At 35.5% G+C, this 27179-nt stretch overlaps 2 protein-coding genes across 19 annotated transcripts in view; one reads left to right on the top strand and one right to left on the bottom strand.

The window, feature by feature from the left end:
- PHC3 (polyhomeotic homolog 3) overlaps positions 1–21404 on the top strand; it is a 78593-nt gene extending 57189 nt beyond the window's left edge. For 5 of the 8 annotated variants that reach the window (XM_081829375.1, XM_081829373.1, XM_006736330.3 and 2 more), the window contains 4 exons: positions 3614–3728; positions 6739–6871; positions 6963–7194; positions 12449–21404. In XM_081829375.1, the coding sequence (XP_081685501.1) occupies positions 3614–3728; positions 6739–6871; positions 6963–7194; positions 12449–12603 (635 nt within the window). In that variant the 3' untranslated portion in view covers positions 12604–21404. Of the gene's footprint in view, positions 1–3613; positions 3729–6738; positions 6872–6962; positions 7195–7369; positions 10905–12448 lie in introns of all 8 variants that reach the window. The other 3 variants (XR_014148093.1, XR_014148092.1, XR_014148094.1) reach the window with 3 other exon arrangements.
- GPR160 (G protein-coupled receptor 160) overlaps positions 1–27179 on the bottom strand; it is a 119419-nt gene that overhangs the window by 49579 nt on the left and 42661 nt on the right. For 7 of the 11 annotated variants that reach the window (XM_081829395.1, XM_081829393.1, XM_081829399.1 and 4 more), the window contains one exon: positions 23389–23530. In XM_081829395.1, the coding sequence (XP_081685521.1) occupies positions 23513–23530 (18 nt within the window). In that variant the 3' untranslated portion in view covers positions 23389–23512. Of the gene's footprint in view, positions 1–19726; positions 23531–27179 lie in introns of those variants that run through there. The other 4 variants (XM_031031235.2, XM_081829391.1, XM_031031233.2 and 1 more) reach the window with 1 other exon arrangement.

The following is a 27179-nucleotide window of genomic DNA, read 5'->3' as shown; positions in this document are numbered from 1 at the left end:
GGAAAGGATTTATGGAAGATAAGGCAAAGGGTAGTTTAACACGTTAAGTTACCAGAGTAATGAAAAGGAAGATTTAAAGATGATTAATCTATGCATTGAGTAGTAAATAAGCGATAGAGATCTAATACATAGTATAATGAATATAGACAGCAGTATTGCTTAGAGACTAAAACTTAAGTATTCCAATCACTAAAAAGAAAGGATAATTATGTAAAGTGATAGAGGGTGATGGAGGTGCTAAATATTGCTACAGCAACAATCATAATATATAAATGTATCAAATTAAAACATTGTACACTTAAATGTGCACAGTGTTATAAGGTAAATATAGTCAAAAAAGATTAATATGTTTCATAGTGGAGCTTTAGAATATGCCAAATTTTTAAATACTTCATAATTTAACTTCCCAAGGTAATTGTATAAAGTGTTTCTATTACTGTGTACTTCAGTGTTTATGGGAAGTACTATAGAGTGAAATGGTGAAGTCATTTATTTACTGGCTTTAGCAGTATATACAGTTTAATTCAGTACTTAAAAACTTAGTGTAAGGATTATTCTCTTTTTAAAGGATAATTTCTGTTTCTATTTGGACTGGTTCTAGAACTAGAATCTCCAACCAGTAGACTGTGATTTACCAAAATATCTTCTGTCTTCCCTGGTAAATCATCATACTGATCATGATTTCTATCTCATTGCCTCTCTGTTTTGCTTCTTATCATTAAGTGATCTCAAGTCTTCAGGAAAATTTAAAAGTACGTCCTCCTCACACACAAAAAATGGGGACATCTCTTAGTTAGAATATATGTTGGGCCACTCCATTAGAAACCCAGAATAATATTTGATTAAATAAGGTGGAAGTTCAATTTTTGCCCAGAGGCAAGCGTTGGGCACCTAAGCTGCCAGTGTTGTGGTTTTCTCATCCCTAGAATGTTCCTTTCGTTTCCAAGATAGCTAATTTTCATTTTCACATTCTAATCAGTGAGATGGGGGAAAAGGGCACCACCTGGAATTTGCAGGTATTTCCATTCACATGTCATGGATGGCCACACCTAGGGCAGAAACAGAGTTTTTATTTTCAGAGCCCATATACCTTGCTGAAAATTAGGATTTTGTTACTGTGGGAGAAAAGTGAAGAATGGATGTTGGGGAGAATTACCAAGCTGTCTATGCCATAGACTTCCATCTTTATTAGCTAAAGGAACAGTTTTTGAACTCATTTGGCTCTGTAATTTTTTATTCACAACTGTGAAGAAGTAGCCTTGGTAATACCAAATTTGTTAAAATTATGACAAACATGAGAACAGGGATTTTTGAATGTTAATGTTCCTCTCTTCATTATGAGAAATAAAACTGATGTTCATTTTTTGTTAGGTTGTCTGTCCTTAGACCATACCTGTTTGGATCTCCCCTCTCTCACCAGCAAAAACATGTCCTTCTCCTTTGTAAGGGATTCTAAACTATTATCAAGTGTTCCATATTGCTACATTAGTGAATACAAGCTTTTTAAGGCTTTCAGTATAGTCTGGAAATGGAACAACTTGATGACTAGATTCTTTGGGGCCAGATTGGTGGCAGAGGTGGTAGTGAGAGGCTCTGTCACATGTCAGACCAGGTCACAAGCATGACAAAGTGAAAACAATACTGGAACTTATGACATCAGTTCCCAGGGATGTGTTGTTGAGCCACAGTTGTGTAAAAGCCATTTCTAGGTCATTGGAAGGAGCGATTTTAATTTTACTTGTTTTTAGACTCTTTCTCATTGCTACTCACCAAATGACTTGCTTATGAAGGTAGTCCTGAACATTTTTTTACAGTGAACTCTTGCTAGTTCATGATTTGATCAGTCATGTTGATAATATTTGGCTGTCCCTTGAGACTGCAGATATTTCACAGTATGTTTTTTAGTAGTTCTTGCTGTCTTATCTTGATTTAGCACTTTGCCATTTGCTTCTTCAGTAACACTAGGATAATGTGACTGCCTAAATTTTCTGAGTGCATGTCATCCATGTTTACATTTCAGAGTCCCCTCTTTATCTTAATAAGCCTTTGGTTAAATGAGTAACATAGAAAAGCACACAGGGGACTCATAGCTAAAAGCTTTAGTTAGGGGGCGCCTGGGTGGCTCAGTTGGTTAAGCGACTGCCTTCGGCTCAGGTCATGATCCTGGAGTCCTGGGATCGAGTCCTGCATCGGGCTCCCTGCTCGGCAGGGAGTCTGCTTCTCCCTCTGACCCTCCCCCCCTCATGCTCTGTCTCTCTCATTCTCTCTCTCTCAAATAAATAAAATCTTAAAAAAAAAAAAAAAACTTTAGTTAGTAAAGTATGCTTTACGTATTCTACATGACTTGGCATAGGAATTATCGTGATGCAAGAACATGGCAGAATATGATGGATTTAAGAACTTAACAGTTAAAAAAAAAAAAGAATTTAGGGCACCTGGGTGGCTCAGTTGGTTAAACGTCTGCCTTCAGCTCGGGTCATGATTCCAGGGTCCTGGGATCAAGTCCTGCATCAGGCTCCCTGCTCTACGGGGAGTCTGCTTCTCCCTCTGTCTCTCTCTCTCTCGTGAATAAATAAAATCTTAAAAAAAAAAAAAAAAGAATTTAACCATTTTTATTTCTTAAGTACTTATTACAGGTCTTGGTACTCATAATTCTTATGTGGAAAATAGGAAACGGAACTGTCACTTTTTTATGCCTACTATCTACTGGGTACTCATGAAGTCTTCATTGCAGTTCTTTGGGAAAGGTATTATAAACCTCATTTTACAGATGAAGATACTGTGGGTCATGAAAATAAAATTTCTTGCTTATAGGTGATTGTTGCTGGATACTTGAGGATTTAGGTAGAAAGTTTCCTTGGGTCTAATAATATGGCTTGAAGAAAATTATGGCTATAGAGGTGGAGGGAAGGACATTCTAACTTAATAAAGAGAACACTCTGACAAAAAGGAGCAGAGTTTAGAAATTACAAAATTACTTGTGATTTTTAAGATTAAATTATTTTTGTTTTAATATGATATGCCTCAAAGGGACTGCTTTACAAATAGATATATGTATCTATATTTTCTATTGTACACTGCAGACCTTTGAAAATGTTCTCTTACATGCTCCTCTAAAATCAAGCATATCAAAAGTTTAGCTTCTTTTTGAAGTCATCCTCATTCTCTCCATTTACATTAAGTGTTCTCTGCTATGTATCTTCATAGCACCATGCACCAAAATTCATATCCTACGTAGTGCTTTTGAGAGTGTTCCTCCTGAAGGTTGTTACTTTGTCTTATTCATCTTCATTTCTTTTACACTGCTCAATGAAGTTATTTGCCCATTTTAGGTATGTTGGATTCTTAGCAAAATGAACCTTTAAAAATGCATTGCTTATTTATACAGAGAAAACTCCATAAAATGTTTATGGAGGAGTAAGAAGGAATTGGTGGTTGCAGTTGTTTTTGGAGTATTTTCCCTGCCACAGTGGCTATGGATTGAAAAGTTAAAAGACCATTCCTTTAAGTTTCCTGGAGGGACTGAACTAGTTGTATCCAGCTGAAGTAGATGCTAAAAGAAAATCTGCCACAATTAAATTTTTGGAAGTTTTTTCCTTTGTTTCTTTTTTAGAGACATTAGAAGAAATGGACAGTGAACTGCTCAAGTGTGAATTCTGTGGGAAGATGGGATATGCTAATGAATTTCTTCGGTCAAAACGATTCTGCACTATGTCCTGTGCCAAAAGGTATTTCTATTCCCTTGACTTTCCTGAAGCAGAAACCAACAACCATTGTAAGAAACCCAAAAACTTGTAGAGGTTACTAGTAGCCAAAACTAGATACTATAATATACAGGAAGAATATCAAATAGGCATTTTCTGGAGCTACTTTGATATTTAGTTATTAAATTTTGCTCTGTGAGAGTTACATATTCATAACGTTTACAGTGAGTTTTACCACATATTCTAACATTGAAGTAGCAATCTCCTGGCAAGAATATGCTTAGGAGAATGTCTCCTGTGAATAGACCTACTAGTCCTTAAGGTATCAAAACAGTATTTGTTTTATCACCTTATTGTTTGATCAGTATGAAAATACCAGGATTTACTTTGTTTTGTTGTAACTTGTTTTCATTATACCCTGTTTATCCTAGGTTTTTAAGTGGGACAGCTGCAGCACAAGTTCCCCACATTGTTAAATCATCAAAGAGGAAAATAGGTCTTTTCTAAATCTATTATCAATAGTAATATTATAGGTAAACCATGTTCATAACTAAAGGAATGTTCAGTATCTTCATTGTTCTCATCACAGGTTTAGTATACATAAAAAAAAACACGAAACTCCTCTGATTCTGATAATAAATCCTAATATAGGTATTTACCACTAGAGGTGAAGTGTATGCACAGGTTATTTTGAAGTTCGTTCTCTGTTCCAAAAGGTGATATTCTCTCAAAGAATATAAGATCTTAATTGTTTGTATCTAGGGATTTTTCTTGCATGAATATACTATTTTGTATGGTGCCACTACAATATACTTAGTAAATCTTTTTTTTTTTTAAGATTTTATTTATTAGAGAAAGAGAGAGAGAGTACACGAGAAGGAGTAGGGTCAGAGGAAGAAGCAGACTCCCCATTGAGCAGGGAGCCTGATGTGGGACTCGATCCTGGGACTCCAGGATGACCTGAGCTGAAGGCAGTTGCTCCAGGATGACCTGAGCCAGCCACCCAGGCGCCCTATACTCAGTAAATCTTAAGTTAAATAAATAATAGGAGTATTTTCCTCCAAAAATGGCTTCATTTGGTTTCTCAGTTGTTAGTCTTCTATTCACATATTATCTCGTGTTATTGATAGCCCTAACCAAATTATGTAACTCCTGTTTTAACTTGGGAGTTTTCCAGTTTGCATACACCACAAAAAAGATGAGTAGCTCTCTCATTCTAAGGATTAACAACTCTGAGGGAAAAGGATGGCCTTTCAGAATATTTTAAATGTCTTGACTATTAAATATTTCAGAACATTTAACACTACCGTCACTCCTCCCAGGGATGATTGCTGAGTTGTCAAGTTATTATACCTTTAGGTGAACCTCTTTCAGGGGGTGAGGGATCCTAATATAAGGGAAATGCAGATGAGAGAGCAAGGAGGAAAGGATAAGTTAGATGGGGGAAGAACTGCTATCTACATGTCTGCCTTGGAGATTTAAATATTTAGGGGCTAAATAGCAAGTGTAAGGTTAGTCCCTCTGTTCTCTAGTCAGTGGGGAAGGAAGTTTTGTAGGTTGCTGTGAATGGAAATCAGAAACGTATAGAGGTGAGCGCACAGATCAGCATATTGAACACAGCAGGAGCTTGTTGAGTCGTTTAGGGTAAAATGAAGTGGCCATCTGGGCACTTTTTAAAAAATCTATTTTTAGGGAAAAAAATAGCCTATTCATTTTCATAGTACTCCTTACTTTCATTTCCTGATATTTTCATAAAACATAGATGAGGAAAATTTGTTTTGGTATCTGTATATTGGTCCTAGAATAGTTAATCAATAGCAAAGTTCATTGGGATTTATTCTTGTCTTTTTCCTGAGAAATCTTAGAGCAAAAGAGTTTTGAAAATAAGAAATTACAGTGGCAGCTTTATGTGTTTAAGAAAGGAACTGTATGTATTTTTCTATGCCTTTAGCTTTTCAGAAATTTGTTTCTTAAATTATTTCTTTTCACTCTTCTTTCTAAGGAAGGGGTTGGCAAACTGTACCCAGGCCACGTCCTTCATGTAGCCTATTTGTGGATGATGCCTGAGCTAAGGATGGTTCTTGAATTTTTAGATGGTTAGAAAAAAAAATGAAAAGAATAATATTTCATAACATATGAAAATTATGTGAAATTCAAATTTTGGTCTAAGTAAAATTTTATTGGAACATGGCCATGCTCATTCATTATTGTTTATGGCTGCTTTCATGTTACAGTTGCAGAGTTGAGCAGTTGTGACAGACACTTGTATTGTCCACAAAGCTTAAAATATTTACTGTGTGGACCTTTGTAGAAAAAGTCTGCCAGCCCTATTCTAGGCCTAGTAAACAGCATAGGACTCTTTTAAACTGTCATCATGCCTTATACAGGTCTATATTAAAAAAATACTAGTCTATTTTGATAAAATGAAAATAATCTTTCAGCTAATTTTAAAGAACTACGTGTATTTGAATTTCCTCATAGTGAGAACTATGAATTCCTTGTGTAACTCTGAAATCTCAACTTTACATTTTCACTCTTTGATGTCAGTAATATTTGAAAAATCTTTTACTAGCCATTTGAGATTTCCCCTTCTCTACTCCCTTAACTTCTTTATATTAATCTCTCTTTAGAAATGATTACTTGGGAAAACATCAGTGTGAACATCTACATAATTCATAACTTCGTTTTCTCCTGAACCTTGAATTATTTTGCAAAAAATCAGTTATCCTCTGTATTTTGCATGAAGTTTCCCACGGTCATACTGTTATTAGGAGAAAATATCAGTACCTTGTTATAGGTGTCCAGTAATGTATATTACTATATTGTGCAATATTATGAAATATACAGAGGCCATTTTTTGACTGTCAGCATAAGTAAATCCACTGAACACTATGGTTTACTTTCTGAGGTATTACAGTCCTTAATGAAGTATTTGGCACTTACTGATTCACAAGTGCACTTTAAAGTCATAATTAAATACTAAATGGAGTGTTCCACATATCGCTTAATATTTTTTCTTACTTGAATTTCTTAGGTACAATGTTAGCTGTTCTAAAAAATTTGCACTTAGTCGTTGGAATCGTAAGCCTGATAATCAAAGTCTTGGGCATCGTGGCCGTCGTCCAAGTGGCCCTGATGGGGCAGCAAGAGAACATATCCTTAGGCAGGTCTGTAGAAACCTTGCTTCAATGTACTATACCCTTTTCCGAAATGCAAGGAGAGTGCAATGCTGTATTTTACTTGTACTACATTTTCCAGCTTCCAATTACTTATCCATCTGCAGAAGAAGACTTGGCTTCTCATGAAGATTCTGTTCCATCTGCTATGACAACACGCCTGCGCAGGCAGAGTGAGCGGGAAAGAGAACGTGAGCTTCGGGATGTGAGAATTAGGAAAATGCCTGAGAACAGTGACTTGCTACCAGCTGCACAAACAGAGCCATCGATCTGGACAGTTGATGATGTGTGGGCCTTCATCCACTCTTTGCCTGGTATGTAATTCACCACTTTGGCCTTACATTTTTCTTGTGCATTCACACACAGGAATGATATTAGATCCATCCACACCTATTGCACAAAAGGGCTAGAGAAGTACTATGTATATGTATTAATTAAATGGCATTTGCTATTGAAATGTGATCTGTTTCCTCTTGCTTATTCCCTCAGCACAACTGGGTATTTTCTCATACCCCCCAAGTCGATAAAAACTGACTAGTCCTGCTTCTGCTGTGACACCTCAGCCGGTGAAGATATTAAAGGTGCTCTCTTCTCTTCAGTCTGATTTCTCTCGAGAGGTCAGTAGAGAGATTGAGTCAGACACTTCTTCCCTTCTGCTCTTCTATTTTTCTATTCTATTTCCTCTTTATTTCCTAATTTAACCTTTTTTAAATAAAATAAGAGAGACTATATATATATAAATTTTTGCATTTTTGAAAGCTAACCAAGACCTTTTAGAATATGATAACGTTTTGGTTTCTTTTTAAAAAATCAAGCTGGTTCTTTTAAAGGAAGCTGCATTCCTTGATTCTTTTCAATAAGTAGCCATCAAGAACACTTCTAAAATTTGATTTTTTAAGTAGACAACTAAAATTCAGTTATAATATTCCATTCCAATATTGAGGGTAACTTTCTTATTTATGTTTTCCTGCTCTCTCATTTTGGTACTCTTTCCATCAGCTTCTTTATGTTCTTTATCTTTTTTCTTTAATGCAGCAATCTTTTATATCTACTTTCTCCAAGGGGCTGGTTACTAAAGATAACTGCACCATTGCTCATGATGAGACCCACACTGATTATGTAAAGACTTTTTTTTTTAACCAAATCTTACTCATTTTAACCTTACGAGTGTGGAAAACAAGGAGATTTTTTAAATGTTTGCTCCGTTTTGATTTTATTGTGAATCACATTATTTCTCTTGATACAAACTTTCCAGAAAAATATATCCCCTTTGAACTCGACAGACTTATTAAAATTAATCCAGCTATTTTTGCTGATTAATCTTTCTGTGAAGGTAACCACTACCTCAGAAGCAAACTTACAGTTAATGTGCTGAATGAAGAAAGTATATTCAGAACTATTACTGCTTTAAAAAAAAAAAAACTGCCATTTTACCTTATATAAACAGAATTCTATGACATTTTATTATTTTTTCAGTAGCTTGTTTCAGAAATGCTAAATAAGTTTTTTGTTGTTTTTTTTTTTAAACAAGATGTGGTCACTTTTAAAGAAAGATTGCAGTTGTTTAAATAAAGAAAGGATACATTTTTCATTGAAGATTTTTTAAACACGCACCTAAGGAAACTTAGGTATGAGTTAAGTGCTAACCATATAGGTTTTGAATCTGCTTTAAAACTGGTATGTTAGAAGATTGTGAGTCTTCACTGGTTGTGGTTTTAATATTTGATGACATAAATTTTAGTTTTTAGACCAGTCTAGATATCTTGAGAATTAACACCGGACTCTCTACTGATTCCTTGGGGTTGGACTTTGATTCTGTCATCTTCAGAAGTAGTCTTCATCTTCCACATGGGGCGTGTAAGCTGTTAGCCTGATTTCTCATTTGGGGAAACTTATTTCCTTTCCTTTGGGGAGGAGCATTGGTTCATATCCTGAGGAAAGTAATTGGCCAAATAATTAACAAATAATAGGTATCCGATTCTTCTATCATTTCATATACTTTTGTTAGGGCTAATTTTCAAACTTTCCCCAATACCCATTTGCTGTGAGGTTATTCTTGGCTGCTATATTAGAACAAAGGCTAAACTCCTTTGTCTCATTCTTGCTTCATTTCAGTTTAAAAAAAAAGTGCTTATATTTGAGATGCTTGTCTTAGTTTATCAAGACAGTTTTGTTGCCAGTTGTTTAGAGAACATTACTTATCATTAGAGGGAAACTGCTTTATAATTTAGAATTGTTTGGTGCTGTGTAAGAGTCTGCTTTCCTTTAACTGATTAAATGGGAGTCCTTCCGAACTGCTTTGACAGGCTAAATAACAGGCTTATTTGTGTGATCAGTTATATCTTCTCAGTGTTTCTCTCTGAATAATCACTGTGGCCTAAAGTAAATCTCATATCAGAAAATGCTTTTGTCTTCATTTCTCTATGCTCCTCTGGCCTTTGTAAATATCTTTTGAGCCTCTTTCAGGCTCATTCGGGACTGCATTGTTTTTCTTCCAGGTAATCTACTTCCAACCTTTTCTTATAGAATGAACAAGCTTATAAATTTTGTAATCTCTGTATTTTCTTTCTTTCCAGTTGAGATAGGCTTCCCTCTTTCATCAGGGTACCGATACTTACTCCTGGAGTTTTCTCTTTGTATAATGTCATCTTATAAACCATCCTGGTGGGACCATATTAGAGCTGTATGCTATATATCCAATCTCAGAGCTGCTGCCACAGTGAAAAATTATTTTCTTCTGGGGTGCCTGGGTGGCTCAGTCAGTTGAGTGTCTGACTCTTGGTTTTGGCTCAAGTTATGATCTCAGGGTCTTGAGATTGGCGCCTGCTTAAGATTCTCTCACACACACTCTGTCCACGCCCCCCCCCCCTCGTGTGCGCACTCTCTCTAAATTAAAAAATATTTTTTAAAAAAAATTCTAATTTTTGTGCATTAAAAAGTTCTCTATGGGAATGATTCTTCTTTTCAATTAACTGTAGTATCTTAACTCGATCAGTGCAAAGGTCAGTTTATTCTGTATTTATTAATTTGTGAATCTGTAGATTTGGTTTCTCTGTAGGCATATAAAGTAGGAATTAGCCTAAAAACATGTGACTATTGGTTTTCATAATACTAATATTGGGACTTGTTTATTATGTAATATTAAGTGGCAGGTGATATATTTTCACCAGCCTTACTGAGATCATTTTTGTGCAGTGTTTTGTTTTGGATTTAGCTGGAAAAGTGACTGGACTGAAAAGTTCAGTTGGGACTCGTCCAGTTGCAGAGGTCCATGCCCATCCTGATAGCTGCTTCTGGTGACATAAAGCCAGCAATGCTGACTGGGTGCTGCAGTTGGGATATATTTTGTACGAGTCCCTGGGGCACCAGTCATTTTACAGAAGTAGATTCTAATGTCAGAAACTCATTGAACTTTTAGCTCAGTATACCCTGAGCATCTAAACATTTTTTGAAAATTCATTTTTCTTTAGTGAGTTTCGGAAAAATATTTGCTTCTGCCTTTTTTTTTCTTTTTTAAAGTAATTTTATTTTTTCATTTCTATACTCATGTATAGTATAACTGCTCTTTGTTGTGGTTGGCTTATGGAAGTTGTGATCTAAAATTCTGAAGATAATGCATTCCTACATGATCATGGTGTTTCCCGAAACATTTTTTGTTCATTATTATTTTGCTAATACATTTAACTTACTACAAGAAGACATCTGAAGAGGGATCTCCCAGTACAGAGGAACAACACGTGCTATGTATTTCTTCATGGAGAACTCCTTGTTTCTATTCCCAAATGTAGCTCTTACAGTCCTCATTACTTCTCATTGCTCCTGTTTTCTGAATCTAAGTAAGTTCCGCCCTGTCTTTCTCTCTCTTCTTTTCTTTCCTGTGTTCTTGTAAGTAAGACTGAAGAGAGAAGAACATTAGTTCTTTCATAAAAAGAAGGATGAAGTCACAACTAGATGCAAGATTAGTCAGTTTTGTCTGCCCAGTTTTGAGAGCTACCTCTGGGAAAAGAAAGGGAGCTTTTCTATGGTGAGTAATCCCGTTTTAACTGTATAATTTCTTTTATATGGTAAATGGGCAAAACCATCACATTCTGCTTAGGGTACTTTTGAAATGTCAGTTTTTTAGTCTGAGAAATTAAAATAGAGAAATTGAAAAGCTGGCTGCTATATATGAAACAGGAAAGAAACAACAGAGAAGATGGGAAGAGAAATAACCAAGAGAAAAGATGCCCATACAGCTGAATACAGAAGAAAGTGTATTACTCTTACAAATAGCTCTTCCGTAGCAGATCCTGTTTTTGTTTATTGTTTATTCACTCATCCAGTCCTTCACTTATACAGAAATGTATGTATTTAGCACCTAACAATGCTTTGTGCTTGGTACCGGGGTTATAGGGATGACATCATTATCTTATGTAAACAAGTGGATGACACATTTGCAGTAGAAAGGATAATCATCCCAGCAAAGTTGTGCTCTCCAGCGGTGTAATGTAACCATTTCCATTATTCGTTATCTTTGTGTTTTCTCTTAGAATGCTGATTTGAATAAAATAGACTTGAAGCTGTTAGTTTTTACTCTTAAATTCATTTTTATAATTTCACTGTCTCTTATAAGGAAGCTTCCACATTATTGCATTCTCTCCTTTCTTGGTACCTTCCCTGGTTGTTTCTTTACCCTTAGTGGGGAAGTTTATTGAGTAACCTGGCTGTGCAAAATTTGGTAGATAATAAAAACGTTTGAGGTTCAAGTAGATGTTAGCATTGTTACCTGCTAAAGCACCTGGTTTACACTGAGAGATAAAATATTTGGCAAGAGATTAGGGGGCAAGTTCATAATTTCAATGGGAATTTATGTTTTCTTATCAAAAGTAGAGACAAATCCAGTGATACTAAGATTTGAAGTTGAAATTACAAGTCAAGCAGTGTAATACATTTCAGCAGCATTGCAACAGATTGATACTACAGTCTTGTTGGTTTGGTTCTTTCCTGAGTAAAAAATAAAAATGTTTTACATGTGCTTGGTAATTGAAGGTTGTAAATTAGAATAAGGTACAAATGATAATGAAAGTGGTACTCTGGTACTTGAGAAAATATTTCTAAATTGTTACTCAAATGACAGAACATTGTATTTTATTTCCCTACACCTGTATGTGAAGGGTATATTATACAAAGAAAAGTTCATGAGGTATATATAATAACTAGTTAATCCAAACTTGTTCTATGTGTGGCACGCTTTGAGGTAATACCATTGTCTTTTTTGTCAAGGTATGTTATATCTGAACTGATGAATCTACATTTTTCCTGACTCTAATTATTTCTATAATAATATTTTTAGAACAAGAATTCCAAGTAAATTGCTTTACCTGATTTTGAATTAATTCTTATTTTCAGAATTCCAAGAAATACTCTCTTCTTCAGGAGTGAACCCAAGACTACCATAAATAAATTTCATTTGTTTCTCAGCCTGTATTTCAGATACTCAGACCCACTGAGAACATAACTGTGACTGTTAGAAGTAACATCTAATTATTTTGTATTAATGCTAACTTCCGTCCTCTGCTCAAATTCCAGGCTGCCAAGATATCGCAGATGAGTTCAGAGCACAGGAGATTGATGGACAGGCCCTTCTTTTGCTAAAAGAAGACCATCTTATGAGTGCAATGAATATCAAATTAGGCCCGGCCCTAAAGATCTGTGCACGCATCAACTCTCTGAAGGAATCTTAACAGGATCATGAGGCTGTGAGAAAACAGCAATTTTTACTTTTCTTAAACAGACTTGTAAGGTAAAGGCTCAAGTTGGCCTAGAATATTATCATATATTGTGGTGGATAGCCAAGCACATTGGGATCTCCACATCAAAAGGTGACATTTCTTCTACAGATATAATTCATGATACATTTTCATAAGTAGCCAACATTGGTAAAATTAATTTTACAGGTTACATGCAACAACGAAAGACTGATATAGAGGGCCATGATATTTTTCAAAGAAACGTGTTATACTAGATAATTTTTTAAAGGTGATGTTTATCGTTAATATAAAGAATCCTTTTAAAAGTAATTTAATGATTTACATTTCTCCTCTTTTGATTCGGTTTTCTTATACATTTTTCTACCCTGTAAGTTTTCTATAGGTTGTCATGAGAGATATAATTTAGGAGTAATTTAGGAATAGTTTAGGAGTCCAGTGACTGGAATTGTATGCCATGAGATATCAGTGTGCATTTAAAAAAATGTCTGTCAGACAGTTGCTTTGTCTATAAAAAAAGGATTGCATTCTAGCATGAAGAATACTGATCTGGAAGTCAGAAGAGTTGGTTTCTGTTCCAAACTTGACTAAGAATTTGGTGCGGCTGAGAAAGTTTTCCTCTTAGTTTTTGTACATTTAGATTAGTGGTTCTCAACAGAAGGTCAGTGTTGCTGCCCAGGGGACATTTGACAATGTCTAGAGACATTTTGGTTGTCATAGCTTGGAGGGGCTGGGTGGGGTTGTTATTGGCATCTAGACCATGGAGGACAGGGATGTTGCTAAATATCCCACAGTGCACAGGACGGTTCCAAAACAAAGATTTATCGGGTCCAAAATATCAAGTAGTGTCAAAGTTCGGAAACCCTGGTGTAGGAGGGATAAATGTTGCTCTTTTTTACCCAAAGGGATAATTTGAAAAGATGGAGCACAATAAGGAATACATGATACAGTGGATGTATTTCAGATAGTATTAATGTTCTGCTGAAGTATTTTTCCCAGTTTTATGCATCCTAGAGAAAAGGGAAAAGTCCACTAAATTGACCTGTAAAATAAGGACTAGCATACAAATAATTTGACTCTCCGAAAGTACAGATTCCTATTAATTATCTTTCATATCTCCTTTTCTGCACTGATGAAGGCATAATGTGATTATACCTTATGAACCAGTGCATAGCCTTACAAGGAGTCCAAGCTTACCTGGCATGACAGTAGTTTGTAGTGGATATGTGGTTGGTCTTCGGATTTTTTTCTAACCTTGAACATGCTGGGTCTAGCTAGAATGCACATTCCTTTTTCTTGACTAAACCCTTCCATGCTTCCTACAAAGTACCCACCAATAATATCTCTTGGATTATCAGACCTAATTTTGTAAGTACATGTTTTAGGGAAAAAAATTTTAAAGTAAAATTTTTCACCAAATAGTGTCCTATCAGAATTATGACAATAAAACAAAATTGTTGTGGGAGCCGTGAGAGCCTGATAGTCCTGGACATAAAAAATTTATTTTAATCTTTTTTTTTTTTTTTTATCTTTGCCACACAATGGAAATGTTTTAAAATTGAAGGAACATACGTAGATATTTGGCAGGAGTTCAGTAAGTGGGGAAGGAAGAGTCCATGGGTTTCAGTCATTGTCACTGCTCTTTTCAAAAAGATTGTGTTGAGCTAGTAGAGGACTAAAGATGTCATTAAAGACATCACAGATATTTATCTTTTGGCTTTGTGTACATTAGAGAATGTTGATTATTTTTATACAAAAATACGGCGGGTAATTTTTTTAATCTTTAGATGCCTCTTGTTTGAATGTATGCTTTGTGGGATTCTTTTGTGTAGTAATGTTTTAAAAGAAGATGTTTACTGACAGTTATGTGTAGGATTAGAATGTGTAATATAGTGTAAGGCTCATTTTCCAGACCTACAATAGCTTGTAGTCTACGTTACATATTTCTTTATATCACATTTTTAATTATTGGATTAAAGTTTCAAGGAAAGGTAGGTACTCTGTAGTCAATTTTCATTTGTTAGCAAGTTAATCGTTATGACAGAGTTGTCATATGCTTGACTTTCCCCCCCTCATCTTGCAGTTTCAGAACACAAGTATAGGCTGAGCATTAGTAGGAGATGGTCCACTGCAGGGGTAGGGAGGGTGTGGAGGGCACAGAGGAAAATCTCCCCTGGAATTAAAACGTTTTCGTAGATAATCCACAAGCAATTGATTATTTGGGGATAGACTCCTCTAGCAATAATGATTACCGCCCATAACTATATTATCTATAGCCTTTAAGGTATTAACTTTGAACTATGTACAGGTTCTCCTTTTATTTACTCCCTTTTCTAATATCAGTCATTATATACTAACTGAAAGCCCCCGTGCCTAGCACTGTGTTAAATATTCAAGAAAGCTTATAAGAACGGCTGGGGGCGGGGGGGGGGGTTCCATTTGATGAGAGCACCTTATAATCTTAAATCTTGTAATAATCTCAAAAGTAGTCCAGATCTTCTCTTGTCCTCACTCAAAACATGCCTAGAAAATATACTTGGTTTTTCAAATGAGCTATTTTATTTAGAAATGGCTCATTTGCTCAACTGGTAGTTTTCCCTGTTGATGCATCTGTTTCTTTCTAGAGAATTAACCATCTTAAAATCAGAGCTTCAGTTATATATGATGGATATGGACGATAACACTGGGCATCCACCTCTCTCCTAAGTTCTGAGCACAGTTTTGGTATGATGTAGGTGGGAGAGTGTTGTTTTTTCTTCATGCTAATAATTGTTTTAGGAGGAGAAAGAATGACAAAAAGGGAACATGGGAAGTTCTTTCTACTTTTGCTACCTGAGTTTGCATCTTCTGACTTCTTTAAACTGATGCACTCTTTTCCCATTGAGGGAAATAAAACCTACACGTTTCAGATTTTATTTGCTTTAAGCCATGTGTTCCTAAGAAAATAAACACACTCAGAGAGCTGGTTTGTAAACATTTTTACATGATATGGATTTTCATCAGGCCTTGTGTCTGACAAGCTATGCAGCTTTGATATAATCACTATTGTATAAGGCAGAGTGCTGTCCCCAAACCTGTCACTTTTTAATGGCATATAACTATTTCCAGGATGCTGTGGCATCGCTAAACAGATGCTTTTCTTAGTATCAGCTTAAGGGCTGTCACATAGGAGTAGAGAATGTGGAATGGGGAGAAGACATATTAGCGAAGAAGCTTGAGAATGGGAGAGAGGCAGACAAGAGACCTGCCACTTTGCTTATCCCACTTCAACACTGAACAAATTTCTGCACTTTTGAGGAAGTTAATATTCATGATTTACCTAGTTTTAAATAGAAATGATTTTTTTAGGTAGCCCATTGTTTGTTTTTGTTTCCTAGTGTGTTTAAACACTTGCTTAGAACTGTATGAAGTATTGTTGTGCCCATACCTTTGACTAATTTTTGACCTAGCTAATCTTCATATATCAAGTGTGAAATTATAGTCAGACATTTATTCAAATACCGGTCTGATACTGAAACCTGTCACAGTGTCCCATATTAGAGACTGGTTCAGTTAAACGTTATAAAGTCCTGTTGTTTGCATTCGGAGGGTTCTGGTACCATCATGGCGTAAGTATGGTAGGAAGGCAATATATAGATTGCATACTCTTAGGTTGTGTTTACATATGTGTAAGCCGTTTTGGAAAGAATAAACTATTATAGATGGATGTGAATGATGCTGTCCTCACAGTCGTACTGAGTAGCTGAAATCCTGATTGGACACACTGTTAAAAAGTTGTAAAGACATTTTAAACTAGAACCTTGTGATTATATTTTGTGGTTTGAGGATCCTCACCCCTAATGACTGGCAGGAATGCATGCTGCCTGTGTGACAGCCTCAGAGGGCCTCCCCTACTGCTTCCCTCCCCTACTGCTTCGCTTCCCTCAAGCCTGTTCTAGCCCCGCGAGAACCATGGGAAAACTTCTTAGAGACCTTTGCCTGAAAATCCTTAGAGAGGATTTTGTAGTAGAGTTAATTTTAGGAAGGCAGTTGGGGCAGGACTTTCTAAGACCTAACAGTCACGTTTCAATGAAACGTTTGGGCAGTGGGAACTGGCCCATCGACGCAACAATGTTCAGTCTGTTTCCTGTGCACCATCTATGTAGCTGGGCCTCAAGGAAGGTTTTCCAGGGGGAAGGACAGGGAAGTGGAGGAAGAGACAAACAGGAGGAAAAGCATTCCAGACCCAAGGGGATAGTACAGTTAACGGAGTGAGGGTGTGTAGTATAGATATGACCTTCAGTAGTTCAGAATAATACAGTGTAATGGTTGGGTCCGTTACAGCAGTAAGATTCACCTGTAATCATACTCATTCTTTCACTCTGTATCAAATGATCCTGCTCTAGGAGGACTTCCTGCCCCTAAAAGGACTATTAATAAATAGTTCCAGTGATATATAAGTTAGTGATTTTTTACTTCAAAAAGTGACAACCATTGTACTTGGAGAGTATCTGTCAAAAACTCAAAAGGTTAATTGTTATAATTGAGTTATTGGAATTATAGAGGACAGTATCCATTTTCAGATACCACAGTTGAATCAACCTTACAAGGCTGATTGTTACAAAGGCATTTTAAGATAGTATTTTATTTGTTAGGTTGTATCTAAGAATTGGATGACTAGAGAGCTATAGCTTTCTTGTTATTAGTATGGATTTCAACAGAAGCCTACCTCTATTTCTTTGATGCACAGTAGTGTGGATCATGAAATGAACTGTTTAATTCACATTCATCAATATTGGTATTTTATGAGTCTATTTAAGAGCATTTGATTTAATCTTAAAGATTGTGATTCAATTTAGATAAGCACAAATACAGTATTAGAAAAATAAATATGCAATCTTACTAAAGTTTAATTTCAACCTATTATAAACTGTACATCTTAAAAAAATTCTTTGGGAAGATATTCCTTTTTTGTTAGTTCATAATATGTACCACTATATAATAGTTTCCTTCATAGCAGCAATACAAGCCATTTCTTCAATAATAATAAAAAAAGTTGAAAATTATATTATCTTCTTCAGAAAAAGTTTCCTAAATTTTTAAGAATTTAAAGTTTTACATATTATTTTTTAGAGCTTATTTAATCTATTTTAAAATAATACTATGAGAAAGCCTTTTTTGAAAGTTGTAAAGCACTAATACAAATTAGCGTCATTTTCCAGAGCACCGTGTTTGGCTTTTTCTGAACTTTCACTTGAGCTCACAGACATTAAAAGGGAGCGGTCTCCCTCCTTTTCAGCTCTGAGGCCCAGCTTCTCTAATGAAAACCCCATTCTGCTCGAACTCATGAACACACACCTCTTCAGTGCCATGTTTATGGGTCCTTTTAGGAAAGGTTTTCCATGAATGTTTCATTTTTTTCTTTTTTTATAGCTTGTGAACATTTAATTTTATTTAAAGATGACAATTTTAATCTTAGATGTTGGAGAAGAGGGTACATTAGAGAAGTATTTGTTCCCACTGCTTTTGTGAAAAGTATAATTGTTCTCTGATATTGATGATGTCAGTATGAATCCATAGAAAGAAAACCTTTACAAGGGTTTTAAAATGTATTGCTTTTGAAAAGAAGTCTAGTGATGAATTTTAAGTCAGAAAAAAGAACTTAATATAAATTTAACATACTGTTCTGCTAACATGGCATAGTTTTAAATATAAGCAGAAGTCAGTAAGTCCTTTGAGACCGCCTACTTCAACTGACTCCAGTCATCATCTTAAGAATTGATAGTAGCCATCAGTTATTGGCTGAAAAGTTATGCTCTAGGGACTATTATCAGTGTTAAACCCATGTTTTGTGGAGCTTTAATTAATGGAGGTGAAGAAGTTGGTGTTTATAGGATAGTGGTGGGGCTGGTAGTGAAATAAACGTGAATCTGTTCTAGAAAGAAGGAACTTTTTTTAGTCTTGCCTCAAGCAAACCAGAAGTGTCCATTGCTTAAAATCTTTATTTAGAATGTGTTGTTAAAGTCTTAATTCTTTTTGTTTTAGGTAGTACTAAATGGTCTACTTCAGTAGTAAATAAGAGATGAACATAATCATTAAATGAAAGAAGATAAAACGCTGGTTGGGGGGCTGGGAGTTTTACTTGCAGTTGGTGACTTAGTGGCGTGTGACACCTTCAGCCCTTCCTTTGCTTTTAATCTGTTCCATCTTCTGAATACACAGTATGGAGCCTCTACTACTCAAAAGGCTGATTTTGGTTTAAATCATCTTTAAGGTACCTCCCAGCTCTAAAACTATGATTCTAGGCCACATAATGGGGTATTTTTAAAGTTGCTTCTACTTACTCTCTTTCCCTTTGGAACGGTTCATTTCATACTAAGAGCTTTTGCTAAAAGATGAATGTTAAGCATCCATTTCCTGGGCCACCTGCAGTTTTTGTTCTCTTACGGATTAAAGTAGAGAAGGAAAATTGTACAGACAAGCAAATGAGGGCATTTTTGTAAATGCTTCCTACTAGTTAACCACTGAACATACAAATACATATGAACATTGTCATTCATGCATTTATCCATTCATTTAGTAAACCATTTGAACACTTACACTATGTGCAGTGTGTGGTATACATGACTTAAGGAACTGGTAATAAGTACACAAAATCTTCCCAAACAATTCTGATTGTGGCTTTAAACAAACATGGACATTATTATTACTATTACTTACTGTACTGAATGTGAAGTTGGAACTGAGAGGGAAATTTTTATGTCCGGGGTAAATAAAAGTATTAAGCTAGATGACATCTAAGGGGTCTGAGTGAATCACAGCACAATATTCCTAAAACACATTTCACATACTAATCATAGTCAATCATATACCTGATTATCGGTTACAAAATCAAGGGTACCTGATAAGGATTTACATTTTCAGACTGTTGTGACAGCTCATATTTCTCAGAATTATTTTGACCCTTGAATCTATTCCAGAGGTGTTGCTATACAGGGTGTGTGACAGAACAATACAAAGAAAGAAGCTGGTGCTGATTTACTATACATTGTAACTACAAAAGCTTTACACCCAGTACTGACAGTGGAGTAACTTTCTAAAACTGAAAAGTCTCAAAGGAGATCGCTAAACAGGTTTGTTTTTTATTGTCTTTTGTTGATAAAGCAAGAAATTACACAAAATTTACTGTTATTACAAATACTTTTTAGAAAGCACACATGTATTACATAGTTAAAAGGGTTTCCTTTAAAATGCAGAACTGGTCAACATAAAACCATTCCATGCTTGAATTGACAGCTCTTTGGAGAATAAATATTGAATGGCATTGATTAACTGGGTAATTTCCTTACCACTTGGGGGTTCTGTGAAATGTTCTAATTCCTGTTGTTCCAGCAATACAGATTAACATCATGCTAGCATTCTCCATAAAGATACAAAATGAAAATATCTTTTTTTCCTCACCCCCTCAAAATAAAAATACCTAATATTAAAAAAGATCTTTTATGCATCATCGTTGCAGCTTTTAAAGCAGGAAAATGTCCCAATACATGTTAGATTAGAATCTAAAACTGATTGAAAATAGAACACTGACACCCAAGTAACCAAATAGTCTGGGTTTAAAAGAATTTTCCATGGTCCTGGTTAAAATTTACTTTTAAAATGTTTTAATTCACCTAATTTTTCAAATATTTTATGGTGTTAAAATATCTATAGCATACTTTTTGTATATGTATTCTTGAATTTTAAAAAGCTAATGCAGTGTGCATAATTATAGATGTCTGATTGCCAGTACACTTAGATTCCCAATCACCTCGTTCAGAAGCTTGGTCTTGTTTTTTTCCATAGGAAAAGAAAGTCAAAGTGAGTTCTAAAAACTATCCTCAGAGTGAGGAGTGAGCTGTGGTGAAGGCTGGAGTTGTAGACACAGTGTGTGGAGGGGTACTGACAGGAGAGGCGAGGGTGGGCATTTCAAGCCTCTGTTAAATTACTGCTTTTTGTCTTCTTGCTTGTTAAAAAAAATGTTACTTTGTTGATTTAACAAAGGCAAATTGTAATTTTTTTTTGATGCTTCAAGCACACATTAACTGATTTTTAAATTCCTTTTGGTTCCTCCCATTGTTCTAAAATAGGACTTTCATATTACTAAAACCTCAAAAGCTCATCTACCCAGGTTGAACAAAGCATCACCAAGGGGAAAGGAAACCTTTTTTACTTTTACAAAAAACAGGTGTTAAGATTATATATAGATGTATTCTTTCCATTGGATATTGTATTAGAGTCCTCCTTACAGGAAATGAAATAGTTTTAGCACTCTTAGCATTAGCGTTCCTAGATTGGTGTCTATAGCTACAGTTTTAAAATGTATAACCTGAAAATGAAGTTAATTTTGCATTATAAGAGCACATCATGATCTATGTAAAAAGACTGTCCATTTGGTGTATTTTTTTAAAAGAGAAAGCACTTTCATATTAACAAGTAGCATGTGTATGAATTTTAGATTTTCATATTTGTTGTGTCTGTATTCAGTGAAGTAAAATTGAGCATTCAAATGTTTGTTGATGGCAACATTAACTGTTAAATTAAAGCACCTTATACTCTGCTGCTTAAACTTGCTTGTAATTGCACCTTTGTTACCTGCACATTTTCATATAGAATATTGTTAACATTGCCTCATGTGGGTCTGGATGGAAGGTTAGTGGGCCTACAGGATCATTTATTTATATTGTTTATATTACAATAATATATTGTAGACCAGTTGTAAGTTCATTTCTTTACAAATAAAAGCCTCTTCCATTTGGCTGGTCGATTGAATAATTTTTTCTTTAAGCTTATGAGGGCTTTGAAATAGTTACAAATTTGCCTATTTATAATGTGCAGAGTGTAAATCTTTACTAAGTACAATATATTTTAAAGTATCTCAGTCCTAGGTAATGGCCAGTTAGTTAGAAAGTGGTACAGTCAGAGGGAAAGTAACCCAGAGAAGTAGAGGGGATGAAGTTTAGAAATGGTGACAGTTATAGACAGTATCTACGTAGTTGAACAAAGTGACTTCAGTTGATTTCTGTCATTGAGATGGCTTTACTCTGGCGAAGACCCTGCAGTGCACAGGGCAGTCTCCCACAACAAAGAATTATCCAACCCAAAATGTGAACAGTGCTGAGGATAAGAAACCCTCCTTTACTTTTACAGTGTGATACATTGCCCATGTGATTATGATTTGACATGCAAGTATGTGACATATAAGTTATAAATGAAAATGAATCTGGTATGTCATGGAAAGAGACCTAGTCACTACTCCCCAGTTCTGTAAGGTGAGCAACTAAAACTTTTCTTCCAGGAATATCTGTATTAAGAACAGAGAGAGAGTTTTGAAAATTACCTAAATTCAAATTGAGCTAATTTTCCCTTTATGTTAAAGGAATATTTACACCAAATAATTTTAAGAAAATGATCTTGATTTTCTTGCTCTGAATTTAATAAAAATGTTTATTTACATTTGTATATCACTGGCAGAGAAGCTCAGATTTACATAACAGTTTGCATCCACTAGTTTTTTGGGTAACATGAAATCAGTATGGCCAAATATTAACTCGCTTCACTTCTGTGTTAAATTAATATTGGTAACACGCAGTGTTCCTGAACAGGTATAAAAAATTTTCTTGGAATTATTTTGTTTTTAATACCATAGTCCCAAAAGACACATTCTGAAAAGGTATGAAAGTTGGGGCCGGGGAGGGGAGCCTCAGTTCAGTTCAATCTTTGTATGTCCTTTCCCTTTGTAAAATTATGATTCCTACTGTAGTTGTCAGTTTTAATTAGTTTTAACATGGCAACATTAACAAATTATTATTGATATAGGCTTTTCAATTTGCTCAAGATTATGAATTGTAAGTGGAATGAAGCAGCATTTCCAGTTGACGAATGGATCCACAGGTAATGCAATGTCTCTTAAATTAAGCTTGTGACAATTAAACCAATAAACTGTAGCAATGAGAAAACTATTGACGAAGTACAACCATGGGATGTTCATCTCAATAAATGCTGGAATCTGTACTTTAAGTAAAAGGATAATTATTTGAAGTACTACAAATGGTAACCAGGTACCAAGAAAACAGATAATGAACTTGGGCAGGAGTGTTTTTTTAGAGCTCAGAGTATAACTACAATGGGATGAAAAGGGAAAATACAGGATAGTCTCATTCATATAGGAAGTCATCCTAACAGCCTGTACCAAGGCAGTAACTTCTGACCAAGAGGTTAGAAAAGCCATAAATAAAATCACCACCATGGAAAATGACAGCCAGTAACTCTGAATGCTAATGTAGAAAGGACACTGGTAAGAATAAACATTCTGTGCCTTCAGGCTTTGGTAGATAGCTGGATCTCCCAAAACGTAAGCAAGGACTGAAATCCAAATTAAAATTACTATAAAGAAATAAAATAATTTTTGACACTTAAATGCTAGCTTTGTGGTTTTGGAGAAATTCAGGTAATAATCTATACAAGCTATCAGGAAAACTGGATAATGCAGAAAACCATAAGTGAAAGAAATAATTTGAGTAAATAGGCAGATGTGGTATTTAGTAAACCTAATGCCTAAAAGTACAAAATCCCTGAAATAGGATATAATGGAAATGTTTACTAAAAGTAAAAGATCGATGAACGCTAGTGAAATGCAGAAATATTCCATAAAATTTTGATAGGTGATTTTTCTTCTCATTCCTAATGTGAGGATATTCAGTAATATTTTCCCAAGTATAATCAAGAATAGCAGACAGTTACCATCTAGAGGCTGATTTGCTTGATGTAACTGGTACTGAAAAGAGCAGTTCTCTGAAGAAAGAGCAGTCATGGTTTTAGCTGAATTGCAGAAGGTCTGCCGAAGTACATAGGATAAAACACTGCTTCACTTTCGCTTCCATCCCTGTAAGGAAAAACAAAAAAACCTCATGGTATGTCTAATTTAAAGCTTTATTCTCGGGTGCCTGGGTGGCTCAGTCGGTTAAAGGTCTGCCTTCGGCTCAGGTATGATCTCAGGGTCCTGGGATCGAGCCCCGCATCAGGCTCTCTGCTCAGCGGGGAGCCTGCTTCTCCCTCTTCCCCTCCCCTTGCTTGGGCGCCCCCCATGTCAAATAAGTAAAATCTTTAAAAAAACAAAACAAAAAAAACTTTATTCTCAAAGAACTAATTTAATCCACTCATTTCCCAAATAATTACAGTTGATTCTTGAACAAGGAAGGGGTGCTGATCCCCTGTACAGTCAAAAATCGGTATATAACTTTTGACTCCCCCAGAACTTCACTACTAATAGCCTACTCTTGACCAGAAGCCTTACTGGTAAGTCAGTTAACACATATTTTGTATATGTGTTACATTACTGTATTCTTAAAGTAAGCTAGAGAAAAGAAAATATTAGGAAAATCATAAGGAAAATATATATATAGCACTGTCCCATATTGGAAAAATCTGCATGTAAGTGGACCTTTGCACTTCAAACCTGTGTTGTTCAAGGGTCCACTATAAATATATAAATAGGAATTTGTATTTCTCGTAATACAGAATATGATCAGAAAGAATGTGTATACTTTGGTCATTTTTTGAGACCCAGATGGTCCAGAACTCTCAGATCTATAAGCAAAATTTTACATATAAGTTACTACAACTTCTGTAAAAGTACAGGTTTTAATAAGTTGTAGAGATAGAAAAGTACTTTTATCTACCAGAACCAAAACACAGGATTAAAATAGCAGCCTGAGAGGAATAACAGTAACAATCACTGATGGCTGTTAACCCAGTTTTACTCTGACTCCAGACCATGAACATTATTATCCACCCAGCTTTCTTTTTGTCAGTGAAATGTAGGATAGCGTTTTGCCGCAGGATCATCATTCTGAAACTCGAAGATATAAAGCAGATGGTAAAGCTGAAAATACTGGGGACATAGGTAAAGGAAAGAAAATCAGATATGGCACCTGGACAGATGACGGAATCCGAGGAAGGAACAGGGGTTGAGTATCGATACCAGAGAACATTAAGAACTGCTAGGTAAAGGCCAAGGAACAGGAGTTGAGGCTTGAGGGACTAAGGCATTTGGAGGCAGGAAAAAGAAGATGAAAAAGGTCAAAGGGGAAGAAATCAGAAAAAGGATGGAAGGAAGGTGCCTGACTGGCTCAGTTGGTAGAGCTTGCGACTCTGATTTCAGGGTAGTGAGTCTGGGTCCCACATTGGAGGTAGAGATTACTTAAAAAAAAAAATAAAAACAAAGGATGGAAGGAAGTTCAAGAAAAATTTATCATTAAAAAAAAAAATCACAGGGTTGACCAAAAGTTGTTTCTGTAAGGCTGTTCCACCAGTGTTCATAAATAATGAAATAGTAACAAACCCACTCACAAATGTCAACAATTGGAGATGGGTTAAAAATGATACATGGTACATCCTTATGATATACTGTTAGGCAGCTATTAAAACTGCTTCTCCACATAGGAGGAAGACTTAGTTTTCACTCTTCCTCTTTTGTACTTGTTAAATGTTAAGCCTAATGAATTTGTTACATGTTAAAAAATATAAATTTCTACAGTATGTTTAGTTAAGTGAATTGCAGGTTACAAAATTATGCAGCAACATTAATTATTAAGACATTATGCATGTACAGAAAAAGACTAAAAGGGTACTCATCGAGTTACAGGTTTCTCTGAATTTCTCAAACTTAAAGGTAAAAAGTAAGGGAATATCAAGTCTGAAAAGTAAAAAAACCTGTATTTGCCTAAAACCAGATAAATGATGATTAAATAATTTCAAGGGAGTAGTTGAGGATATTGTCTGAGGGTAAAGAAAAAAGATCAGGGTGAGGGAAGGCTATCCGTTCTCTTTACACACTGAACCCTATCTTGACAGTCTTTCCATCCATGTTGAGAAGAGAGTTCAAATGATTTCTTGAGCTTCCATGTTCATCTTTTCATTGTCCAACTTTATCAAGAATCCTGCTGAGTGAGGTTAGCCAGACTCATTCTCAGGATCTGACCTCTTTCAATATCTGATTGGGTTCCTTATCCCACACCATCTTCCAATGATGACCTATCACCCTGTCCTGCCTTTAGCAAGAATCCCTTATTATCCCTGATGTTTCCTCAGTCATATTCCACCCACTAACCTCCACCTTGCTCCTTGGCTATAAATTCCTACTATTCCTTGTTGTATTCAGAGTTGAGCCCAATCTTTCTACCCAACTGCAAAATCCCATTGTAGTGGTCCCTACACCTAGCACAAAGGTCCTGGATAAAAGTCTGCCTTACTGTTCTTTAACAAGGGTCATGAATGATTTTTTCTTTAACACACTGTCATGGCTATAAATCTACCATTTCATAAGCTGACTTACTAAGGTACACAAATTATATATATATATATACATACACACATGTATATAAAAAAGTAACTATAAAGACAGTTATAAAAAATCAGTTAATACCTATTTTCGTAACTATAAAAGAACCAATGAAACAAGTTCTTTTGTATGCTCAATTTTTTTCCAAATTATATATATACTTTAACTTGACCCTTTACCAAAAAGCTCCATTCAGATTTGATGTACAAAGGCATAGACTCATGGCTACCACCCTGACAAATGCCACTGGCTTTATAAGTGGTGGGTGTTTGGATAAGGAAGCCCAGATGGGATGAAGAATATATGACGTCCTCCTTGTGCCAAGAAAAAAAACAGGTGTTTTAAATAGTCAACGTTGTTTAGAAGGGGTGTGAAGAAGGTAAATAGAGGAGGTTCGTATTTATAAAGACCCATGTAAAAAAATACAGGATAAAAGAAACAGAATTATCTGTATAAAATGATTTTATCCTTTATAACTCTCATCCGAAATTAAATAAAGCTAAGGAATCCATGTTTAAGTGGTCAGCATCCAAGGGATATTTCCGGAGTGTCCATTTCCTCACTGGCTCTGAGAGAGGGGCCAACTGGAAGGACAGAAAAGCAGGCTAGTTGGAAGAAGAAAGTAACTGAGGAGAAGGATGATCAGCGATAACCACCCAAGGCACCAGCCATGAACCTCGTTAGAAGAGGAGTGGAAGAATAAAGACAAGTTTGCAATGGAATGTGTAAGAGAATCAGAAAGCTGTAAGAAACGAGAGATGAGGGGGAAAAGGCCCTGGGAAGATACGCAACTCGAGGCAATAAAAAGCAATCAAAAGGAAGGATATCGGAACACGAGGTTCTAGTCGTTTTACACTGGTTTCTGAATATCGTGATCCTGGAAACCAGTCAAAACTTTCTCATGATACCAATTTTATGCCATGCTTCCCCATAAACTCCTGAAAGTATTCAAAATTCCAGTATTTTGTTCTTTAAACAACCTCCCAAGACAAAAAAAATCCTTTCATAGGCTACCTGTACTGAATTTTCCCTTGAAGATTGTTCACCATAACTGCAGGAATCCAGAGATTTTTAGAAGATACAGCTCTTTTCCCAAATGATTTTTTAAACTATGAATCAACTCCTATGTTTCACATACAATGTGAATAGTTAATGTGGAAGTCCTTTTTTTTTTATTTTTTATTTTTTTTTA

Source organism: Leptonychotes weddellii, chromosome 1, assembly GCF_054177405.1.
Source record: "Leptonychotes weddellii isolate Sample4059 chromosome 1, ASM5417740v2, whole genome shotgun sequence".
NCBI lineage: Eukaryota > Metazoa > Chordata > Mammalia > Carnivora > Phocidae > Leptonychotes > Leptonychotes weddellii.
This window is presented reverse-complemented; position numbering and strand designations above follow the sequence as displayed.